Genomic DNA, 11517 nt, shown 5'->3' on the forward strand with positions numbered 1-11517 from the left:
CCTCCTACACTGTGTGGGCCTGCAGCCATAGCCCATCACTTCTGAGTGCTCCAAGGCTGCTCCTTTAAAACCAATGGTACTTGGGATATTTTTGTGTTCAATCCATTACAATTTATCTGTGGAGTTCCAGAAACTTGGTCTCTACCTTGCCTCGGTTTTACAGTGATACAAGGAAACTGGGAGTACCCCAAATCCATGCTATTCAAATATCCAATACTGCCAACTTCAACTTTTGATGTGCTTAATACCTGGAAGAATACGAAAATGATAGCAAATATTCATTCAACACCTTCAGGTAACTTTCAGAACTGCCACTAAATCGAGCTTGCATAATCTGCTTAGTGTCCTAATTATGAGTTAACTTAGTAACTATGAGTCACACAAAAATAAAAGTCCCAAAGTGTTGCACACCAAATATGTATATATACATATATATATATGTATATATACATATGAAATGCTGAATTTGATTAGGAAACTCTGAAAATGCCTGTAAGTGTGTACATTCTGGGCTGTACCGCTTATAAGCACTAAATTAGTTGGAAACATTCCTAGGCTTCACAAAGTTACCACCACAAACTTCGGGACTACATTTTCTTAGCATCATCTAAGAGTGAATTTCCTATGTATTTCTACATACATACAGGATCACAAACAGATGAACAGATACCATGAACTACTCTTAGACATTGCTCCTTTCAGACCAGACTGTATTTCAAAAATAATATATGGTAAACTAGAGTAAATTACACGTTGGAATAGTTTCTAGATACAAAATTTGTCCTTTTTAAATGTAAGGGAAAAATCAGTATTATTTCCCCTTTCAGATCACTAGTGTTAAATATTTTTTATTGAAACGAAGTCACACCTAACTTTCCTAGGTGGGGGGAAGTTCATAGGTAATAAACTAACACAGTCAAACTTATCCTCTTTTAGAGGAAGAGAAAACTGAAGAAAGAAGACTGGAAGCCTAGGATCACAACCCAAAGTGTAAAAATTACTTTCTTTCCACATGCCAACATTCTTTGCCACTTTCAGCTTTGCTCTCCTGAAGCAGAGCAAAAACAATTTTTGCTTTAAATTGAAGCATCTAATTGTTCTCTGGGAATGGGCACCTTATGTAGAAACAAAAGGTAGGAAGAAACCACTCTCATAACCTGGTAGGACACTTTGCTCAGTAGTTTTGCGGCCAATGACTAATTGAATCATGAACACCTGAGAATAATGAAACTGCCTCAGACCACGAAACACAGATGCTGTCCTGTAAGACAGGGACCCTGTCTCTTTCCTAATTCTCCTAGAGCAGGGATACCTGACTATCAGGCACAAAAGGAAGAGACAAAGAAAGGGTTGCTCCTCTCTCTGCCACTTCTACTTTGTGTATAACATGCATCCACTTTAGCACAAAGAAGATAAATCAATTCAGTGGCTCTTATAATTATCTTGACTACTGTGGACTCAATTGGTCTAGAAACTACAGCACATCCATCAGACATGGGAATGGCAAGGTGGCAGCCATTTTCGGGTTTAGCAACTCAATTTCCTGTCTTTCCAGCACGACTGAACTGATACATGACGTAGCAGCTGTTAAAACTGGCTAGTCCCCTTGGGGTTATCTAATACTTCTTCACTTCCGTTTTTCCAGGGACAATAGCATATGTGAATGTGCATGTAATAGCAGGTGTGCAGGTTAGAGAGACGGAAGTCCTCAAGGACTCGTGATAAATGGCCCACCTAGATTTGAGCATCTTAACCCTATTTCCTTACAAATATATATTGGTGTAAGAACAGATGCTGCAATGGTACGCTCAAAAGTGAAATGGTGTGTTTAATTTTTAAAAATACAACATGTTGGGCTTCCCTGGTGGCGCAGTGGTTGAGAGTCCGCCTGCCAATGCAGGGGGACACAGGTTCGTGCCCCGGTCCGGGAAGATCCCACATGCCACGGAGCGGCTGGGCCCGTGAGCCATGGCCGCTGAGCCTGCGCTCCGCAACGGGAGAGGCCACAACAGTGGGCCCGCGTCCCGCAGGAAAAAAAAAAAAAAAACATGCACACAAAGTAGTTCTAATCTCTCAAATTAATTACAGTGAGAAACAATGCGCTTCTTCCAATGATATTATCGTTTAAAAAACATATTCTGATCCCTTTGGCATTCAACCCTATTTAAAATCAAGCTACAGCCCACACAAGAAAATCAGAATCATTATTTTAAAAGCACAACCACATTTTGGACCCAAACTATTGTATCTCAGGTTCTTTTTCAACCCCACTTGAGAGGCTTGCCTCTGAACCACTTTGGTTATTTTGCAGAATCAAATCCCACCAAATATGGATGGCATTTTCACTCTTTTAATTCCGTCCAAAGTAATTTTCTACAAGCCTGAGGCAATTACAAAGGAAAACCTCTGTCCTATTAACCCATACTCTCTTTTATAAAGTGATTATTTATATTATCTCTAAAGTTCTGCTTTCAATGGAGGAGGGCATTCAATATGAAGGGAACAAGAGTACCTAAAGGAAATGAAAATGAGGCATTCAGAGGTCATTCTTTTTTTTTTTTTAAAGAAGATGTTGGGGGTAGGAGTTTTAATTTATTTATTTATTTTTGCTGTGTTGCATCTTCGTTTCTGTGCGAGGGCTTTCTCTAGTTGTGGCAAGCGGGGGCCACTCTTCATCGTGGTGCGCAGGCCTCTCACTATGACGACCTCTCTTGTTGCGGAGCACAGGCTCCAGACGCGCAGGCTCAGCGACCATGGCTCACGGGCCCAGCCGCTCCGCGGCATGTGGGATCTTCCTGGACCAGGGCTCGAACCCGTGTCCCCTGCATCGGCAGGCAGATTCTCAACCACTGCGCCACCAGGGAAGCCCAGCAGTCACTCTTCTTCCTGCTCACCTAGCACCTCCATCCTCACTACCTCACAACCACAAACCTGAAAGTCTTGATGGGGTTACATTTTTTTCTAGAGAGTAGAGGTTGAGAAAACAACTCAGTTCTGTAGTATACTGGGCTTCCCACCAAATTCCTGAAGGCCTGCCTCTGAACTGTAAGCCTGAGCTGAGCTATACAGCATGAAAAGGCACAGATATAATCAAGACATTGCCCAGTACAGGGCACCACACATACTGGAAACCCAAATATCTTCATTTATTCCCTATGAAACTTGGAAATTATGATCCTTGTAAAGATGTATAACTATTTAAAATATGGTAAAAGTTACAAATAAGCTTTCTATGAGTTGAGCTTAAACTACTTCTCTTGCCATTGCATTCTTTGCTGTCGTAATGAGAGGACCACCTCAATTAAAGCATTTTCTTTGTCAAACTACTCCACAATTCAACTCCGCAGGTTTTTTTAATGTACAAAGTCAATAAATAGTTTTAACTTATTTAAATTTATAAACAGCAATGTGAACTTAAAGTATACGGCGGACAAAAACAAGCTCACTCTAGCATTTTTCTAAAGACTAGTCAGTCTTTGAGAGTCTTTTCTAAGGGATTCATTCCTCAGATATGAAGTTTGTGTGCAAAACTGAAGACATTTGGCCCTTTATAAATAGTCATGGGAAACTTCTTTCTCCCATACTTTTAGTTTGTTTTTACTGTAACAGATGGGAAAAAAATTTAGCAAAGTCATAAAAAAAAAAAGGTCTTCTAATAACTGTCACCCTAATGTTAGAGCACTAAAAGCTTAAGGATATGAAATATCTTTAAGAGCAACAACAAAAACTCTTGCTGAAAATTATAAAGACAGTTTGCTTAATTCATAAAATAGGTATAGGCTGAAAAAAACTAGATAGGAATTCCTTCTACCTTTGGTCCAGCTTCTCCTAGGCACATTTGGTTCTAAACACCTTAATCATATAATAACCAAATGACCAAAAATGACCTCAGTCATTTTTCATGAAAGTGTCAGCACAAGTTTAGAACTTCTCTTTAAAATATATTCTGATATCAAATAAATGTTAAAATTCTACATGGCTTGCCAACAAGCCAAGCCTAAGTCTTCACCTGGGGAAAAAAAAATGACCACTAATCACCATTCTGCAAAATTTCTTACTATAAGAAATATCTTGCTTTATGAAAACAAAATATCATTTTGTTCTAATTTATATTGAAGTTCAAGACTTATATGTACACACCCCCCCCGCAGTAAATAGATTTTGAATTAAATAATCACTACTTCATTTACAAATTTCCTAGGTTGGCCCATGGGATCAGCAAACTTGTATATGGACAGAGGGCAAATATTTTTAGCTTACAGGCCATAATATCTCTGCCTGGACTACTCAACTATAATATGAAAGCAGCCATAAACAATATGCAAATGAGTGGGTATGGCTGCGTGCCAATAAAACCCTTTACAAAGACAGGTAAGGACTTCCCTGGTGGCGCAGTGGTTGAGAGTCCGCCTGCCGATGCAGGGGACACGGGTTCGTGCCCCGGTCCGGGAAGATCCCACGTGCCGTGGAGCGGCTGGGCCCGTGAGCCATGGCCGCTGAGCCTGCGCGTCCGGAGCCTGTGCTCCGCAACGGGAGAGTCCACAACAGTGAGAGAGGCCCGCGTATCGCAAAAAAAAAAAAAAAAAAAAAAAAAAAATTACAAAGACAGGTAGAGGATAAGGGGTTAATATCCAGAATATGAAGAAAATTCCTAAAACTCAACAACCACAAAAAGCAAACCCAATTGAAACATAGGGAAAGGACTTAAATGGACATTTCTCAAAATAAGATATACAAATGGCCAATAAGCACATGATCTGATGCTCAACATCACTAATCATTAGGGAAATGCAAATCAAAACTACAATGAGATACCACCTCACACATATTAGGATGGCTGCTGTCAAAAAAATAAATAAAATAAAATAACAAGTGTTGGCACAGATGTGGAGAAACCAGAAGCCTTGTGCACTGTTTTGGGGAATGTAAAATGGTACAGCTGCTATGGAAAACAGTATAGCAGTCCTCAAAAAAAGTAAAAATAGGATGACCATATGATCCAGCAATTCTACTTCAAAAGAATTGAAAGCAGGGTCCCAAAGAGATATGTGAACACCCATGTTCCCTAGCAGCATTATTCACAACAGCTAAAATACAGGAAGCAATCTGTGTCCATTGACAGATGAATGGATAAGCAAAATGTGAAATGCTATTCAGCCTCAAAGAGGAAGTAAATTCTGATATATGATACAACATGGATGAACTTTGTGGATATTATAATAAATGAAATAATCCAGTCACAAAAAGACAAAGACTGTTTGATTCCACTTATATGAGGTAACTAGAGTGGTCAAAAATCATACAGATAAAAAGTAGAACAGTGGATGCCAGGGGCTGGGGGGAGAGGAGAATGGGGAATTAGTGTTTAATGGGTACAGAGTTTCAGTTATGCAGGATGAAAAGAGTTCTGGAGATGGATGGTGATGACAGTTGCACAACAATGTTAATGTACTTAATACCACTGAACTGTACACTTAAAAATGGTGAACATGGTAAATTTTATGTAAATTATACCACAGTTTAAAAAATTGGAGAAAAGAAAAAAAGACAAACAGGTGGAGGGCCCATTTCAACCTTCTGGACACAGTTTGCTCAGCCAAAGTTTGCTGACCAATGAGCTAGGATACTGCATTTTAAGTCCTAAGCATATCCATAATATGCTTTTAAAGTTAATATCAAAGTACCACTTCTACACTAACAGTACCCTCCCCCTCCTTTTTCTTCCTGCATAGTTACAGATAGTTCTTTTAAATAAAGCTCTTAAGATCAGAATTTCTAGGCAATCTCCCAGTGCCTAGAAAAATGTGTTTTATATAAAATAAGGGCTCACAAGTTTTGACTAATTAATCACATAAGAGCAGTTGTCTCAATAACATAAAGCTTGGCATTTATTATTATATAAATACAACTGGCACTTCAATAATAAGGTTAGGTGATAATGTTATTAAATTATCCTCTAACACATTCAGAGGACATTAGACTTTGAACAAAATATCTAGCACTGTCTTAATAAACAATTTCATTTTTCCTATTTGGTCAAAAATCCTACTTTTGAAATTAAGCTATAATAATTTAATAGCTGCCTAAGAGCAAAAATAAGTACAGCTATGACATAATGTCATCTGACAAAATGGCTGTCAGTTTACTATGTTAAATTAAATCAACCTAAACACATGAAAATGTTAATTATGACTTGAAAGAAATAAGTTCCTTTTAAATGCTAGGCATTGGGGTTTTTTATATGCATTTGATTTTGTAGTTTTTTTAAATATACTATAAATATAATTTTAAGAAGAATCAAGACAATGCATCTATAAAGCCTCTTTAAATAATCCATTCAGTATAATCCATGGTAGCAAATATCCTGGGTAACAGGCCTAGTGATGAAGAGCACAGGTTTGGGTATCAGACCTTGTTTCTATTATCCTTGCATCCCTTAGTGTTGTATGGCCTTGAGTGGGTTAATTAAGCTCTCTGAGCCTCAGTTCCAAAATTATAAAATGGAGTTAACATACTTCCTCAAAAAGGAGTAAAAAAAAAAAAAAATTTTTTAAACAGTACCGTAGAGCACCTAAATGGAATCTTTCAAAAGGCAAAATAAAGCTGAAAGTTAGTCCTGAGTTACCTAAAAATGCTAAATAGCATCCTCCATTCCATTTATGGCTTCATCTCCTTCTCAGCTGGTGATACCGACTTAATCAATGGTTCTCAGATCTGGCTGCATATGAGAATCACCTAGCGGCATTTTAAAATTCTCCATGCCCTTGTCCCCTACCAGGCCAATTAAAATTAGAATAGGTAGGAGTGTGAGAGCATGGGTATTTGTTTTAAAGATACTCAGGTAATTATGTTGAAACCTCAGCTAAGGCATTCAACTTCTAAGTAGCCAGTAAATGTTAGCTAACAAGAACTCAGTTTATACAATCAGTACAACTTTAGAACCAATAATGCATCCAAATAAAAGCTTAAGAAAGCAGCTGCTAAATCATTTCTTAATTTTTACTATGCCTTCAATTAACTCCATAGTTACAATTCTGCAAAATTATAAAGAAATAGGCTTTTATACCTGAACCACGCCCGATAATTTGTTTCAGAATCAAAACACTAAGGTCCCTCAAAGCAAGGTCAACTACACTTTTGACATTTAAATTTCAAAGAGTTAAAAATATATATCTCGGGACTTCCCTGATGGCTCAGTGGTTAAGAATCCTCCTGCCAATGCAGGGGACACGGTTTGATCCCTGGTTGGGAAGACCCCACATGCCCCGGAGCAACTAAGCCCGTGCGCCACAACTACAGAAGCCCGCACGCCCTAGATCCCACGCTCTGCAACAAGAGAAGCCACCGCAATGAGAAGCCCGTACACCTCAATGAAGAGGAGCCCCATTTCGCCGCAACTAGAGAAAGCCTGCGCGAAGCAACGAAGGCCCAACGCGGCCAAAAAAAAAAAAATTCTACCATTAAAAAAATGTAGGGGAGTTTTTTATGTGCGCGTGTGTTTTGGCAAGTAAAAACACCAGCACTGGTAGTTTTAAAGATAATGTACTCAGCTGAAATTTATCTTATTGTGGTCTGGAAAAGATTAAAAGCAATTAGTGCCCTGAACTAGGCAGTTAACATCCTGGGTTTTCCTTCAGGTTTTGCCACTAATTTGCTCTGGGTCTTCTGTAAAAATCACTATGTCTGTGCTTCAGATTCTCATCTGTAAAATAAGGAGTTGCACTAAATTTCTTTAAAATGACACGTTACAAGGATGTAAAACTTGGAAAATTACATACAGACAGCTTCTTTAGAGCAGTAATATCCAAGGATACGGTCGAAAGTAGGCCTCATAGGCTATTAATGAGTCATGATTTAATTAGTTTTATAGTAAAGAATTTACTTTCCAAACCTAACATTTTATTATAACATATTGATTGGGACTGCTCCCTGCCACATCCCAAAGCCTCATATCTAGGATAATTCTTGTTTCCCACAATTAAAGCCTTTTTAATGTTCTGGGGTTTTGAGAAAAAGAACAACAGTAATGTTGAATAATGAATATTCAACAAATATTATATAATAGGCACTTGGGATATGCCAAAGGGACAAGACAGACAAGTGAAAGAAGACAAAGTAGAGAAGTAATTTTTTTTTATGTTTATACACTTCAGATATTGTTAACGTCTCTGAATAATGCAAAGTAAAATGATACGGGGGGGGTATTTCACATAAGATGTTGAAGCATTTTTCCACATGTCTCTCCTTAAATTTGGAGAGGGAGGGGCAAATTTCTAAAAAGTATTTTCTCCTCATATTTGAGAAATTAGATAAAGCAGTTTTTTTTTTTGTTTGTTTTTTGTTTTTTTGCGGAACACTGGCCTCTCACTGTTGTGGCCTCTCCCGTTGCGGAGCACAGGCTCCGGACACGCAGGCTCAGCGGCCATGGCTCACGGGCCCAGCCGCTCCGCGGCATGTGGGATCTTCCCGGACCGGGGCACGAACCTGTGTCCCCTTCATCGGCAGGCGGACTCTCAACCACTGCGCCACCAAGGAAGCCCGATAAAGCAGTTTTGTACATTCTTTTGAAGCAAAGAATTTCGGTTTAACCTTTAAATCCTCAAAAGTAAAATCCAAAGTGTCTTACTATAGCTGTGCTTATCACTAGAAAGCTCTTTGCATTTCCTTCATGTCAGAGCCATCTGTTCTCACCTATTTTACTCACAAGTATTATATGATTTCTAAACACCCAAGTGTATTAGTGTATTTTGTGTATGTGCATATGCTGGGTTCTTTTTCTTTTCTTTTTTTAAATAGTACCTAATCTAATCCATTTTTAAATCCACCAGTCTAATACTATCTTATTTGGGGGTACCTGAACACATTTCAGTATTCCTGCAGCTCCATTTAGAGGCCTATGCTTTTATAATTAATATCTTCCTGCCAATGTATTTCTTTCCTCATACATCCTAATGTGATAATATATGAAAGAATATATGATAATATCTAAATAATGAAAAACCTGGGGAAAGAATAGAAACGGAAGTCAACAGAAGTACAGCTATTTGCAGAGGGGAGAAGATAACTAACTGGAACAAAATGAAAGAATTAATTCATACACTACATGTTTCCTCTACGTAAGCATTATACTAAATATCTTTTATATTAGTCATGTTGCTTTGAGACTTTTCCATGTTTCCTCTAGGCATCTGCCAATGTTCGCATGGTCTCTGATGAATAAACATGCTGTGACTTGCTTCTAAGGAAACGTGTGTCATGTTCCAGGGAAAAATGACTTCTCTACTCTCAAATCAGGAAAACTGTACAAATCTCATTCATTAGCTACAAAGTCGCTTTTTCCTTAACGTTTCTTTTCTGAAATGTTCATATTCTCTTGAGTGCATTTCTGTGCTCGGATTAACTATCAGAAAAGAAACTGAGTTGGGGGGACACTTGTAGGAAAAAGTTACACTTCACCAAAGGGTTTTCCCACTTCAGGAGCTCAACTAGCGCCCATGTTAAGCCTTCACTGTTTACCAAGACGAAGGTTATTTTCAGGTTCTTCCCATCTCTTGCAGAACTACCTGTTCTCATTACTATTTACCCAAACGCTTAGCAAGGTGATTATTAGCATATCTGGCAGGAAGACGTGCTCCATTTAATATTAACTCACCATGTGACAGCCCCTTCCACTCCAATCTCTCCTAAACATGTGAGGATAAGAAGAAAAGTAATCATGTTGGCGGTCTGACTCTGCGCTAAGCTCTGGCACCAGCAGTTGGCCACAATCAGAGGCGCGCACCCGGCCGTGTCCCGGAACTGTCATGCGGGCTGACAGCTGGCACACCTTCCTGTCGCCCTCCACCCTCTCGCAGAAAGCCCCTTCCTTACATTCACCTTGACACTGCTCACCTGCTGGGCCTCAGCCCCCGGCCCAGGAAACTGTTTTCCCCTTCCCAGGAGCTCACTAACAGGTATCGTTCCGCCGCTCGCCCAGAGCCCCAACAAGGGGCCCTTTGTTACCATTTTTGCTCCCGGACTCCTTACCCAATTCCTGGCATTCAGCTGCCCTTCAGCAACTCAGAGCAGCCCCGGTAGGAAAGCAATCAAAAACTACCCGAGCCCCCATCCCGGGCGGCCTCCTACGAGGCCGGGAGGAAGCAGCCTCGTCGTCCGCGTGTCCGGCGGCGGGTGAATCTGGCCGCCAGCGGGGTGGCGACCTGCCAGCCAGGTGACCGGGTGGAGGCCCGGCTGCCCTCGCCCTCCCCAGTGAGCGGCGGTGCAGCGGCGCTAGAGGCTTACCCTGCGGGGGTCGCCGGCGGGAGCGCCGCCGGGACGTCCTGCGCGCGCTGGGCTCGGCCGTCCATCGCCCTGCGGGGCGCTGCGCGGGCTCCGGCTCCGAGGCGGCGCGTCACTGCTGGAGTGGGAGAGGCCGGCGGGTCAGGGCGGGACGCACGCTTTCTCGAGGCCTGAACGGGGCTGGCCGCGCGTCAAGAGCCCGCCCGAGCTGCCCCCAGCCCTGGACCAGCCCGCCCGCCTCCCGGGTGCGCTTCCACCTGCGGGCCCGGCTCCCAGCCCGCGGGCAGCGCCGCCGGCGGGTCTAGCGGCTGCCGGGAGCCGCGGCGGCTGGAGGCGGCGCTGCAGCCCCCGCCCCGTGGGGGTACTGGGTAGCCATTTGGCGCCTCTTGGGGAGGGAGCGGAGCTACCCAGGCTGGAAGGAGGCGAGGGGCGAGGGGCGAGGCGCACAGGCACAACCGCCAAGGCGGCAGCGCGATCCCGGGCTTCTCAAACAAAACGCCCTGGGAAAACTTTTCGCAAAGAAAAGTTGGGAGGGCTCCTTTCTCTTTTCCTACCCAGGGCTCCTACTTTCTTTTCAAAAGGAAACAGTGGCTGCCTGTTCTCTCCCGCGGCTTCCTCTCCCACTCTTCCCTCCCCCGGCCCGCGCGCTCGTATTCGGCTCTCAAGCCGGGACTGGGAGGAAAGGGAAAGCGGCAGCCTCTCCGCGAGCTCAGCCCAGCGCCTCCCCTACCCCGCGGGCGGGTGCCGGGCGCGATGGAGCCTCTCCCCGGGCCGGCTGACTCACCCTGCCCCATTTCCCTCCCCGGAGCCCGGGAGCTCGCAGCTGTCTCCGCCGGACCTCCACCCAGAAGTGGCGACGGGGCTCGGCAGCATCGGAGCGAGACAGGCAGCGAGCCGGAGAGAGAAACGGGGCGGGGGTGGGCGAGCACCGAGTGGTAATTTCCTTCCCCCGGGGCTTCGGGGCTTTGGGGTCTAGCTGCGGAAGCCGAACGGAAAGGAGGCTCCCGCTCAGCGTGTTCCCATTCCCACCGCTAGGGCGTCGCTTCGGGAAGCCCGGCGCTCCCCAGCCATACAGGTGGGGAGGAAGGGAGGGTACCTGCCCTGCGAGAAGCGGAGGGGAGGACCCGGGCGTCGCGGAAGTGCCGGGAGAAACTGGCGGAACGGGGCCTGCAGCTTGCCCTCCCTGCAGTCTGACCTTCCCCGTCCAGGGTGCATCCCCTCCCCCAACCTGACCTCTAA

General features: G+C 43.3%; 1 protein-coding gene across 5 annotated transcripts in view; it reads right to left on the reverse strand.

The window, feature by feature from the left end:
• The window catches only part of COBLL1 (cordon-bleu WH2 repeat protein like 1), a 165208-nt gene extending 154115 nt beyond the window's left edge, over positions 1 to 11093 (reverse strand). For 3 of the 5 annotated variants that reach the window (XM_082630045.1, XM_082630044.1, XM_082630043.1), the window contains exons 1-2: positions 11063 to 11093; positions 10282 to 10396 (exon numbers count right to left, since the gene is read on the reverse strand). In XM_082630045.1, coding sequence (XP_082486171.1) covers positions 10282 to 10396; positions 11063 to 11072 — 125 coding nt within the window. In that variant the 5' untranslated portion in view covers positions 11073 to 11093. Of the gene's footprint in view, positions 1 to 10026; positions 10122 to 10281; positions 10549 to 11062 lie in introns of those variants that run through there. The other 2 variants (XM_082630046.1, XM_082630047.1) reach the window with 2 other exon arrangements.
• Positions 11094 to 11517: the final 424 nt, after the last annotated feature.

Source organism: Mesoplodon mirus (assembly GCF_964341445.2).
Source record: "Mesoplodon mirus genome assembly, chromosome: 8".
Classification (NCBI taxonomy): Eukaryota; Metazoa; Chordata; class Mammalia; order Artiodactyla; family Ziphiidae; genus Mesoplodon; species Mesoplodon mirus.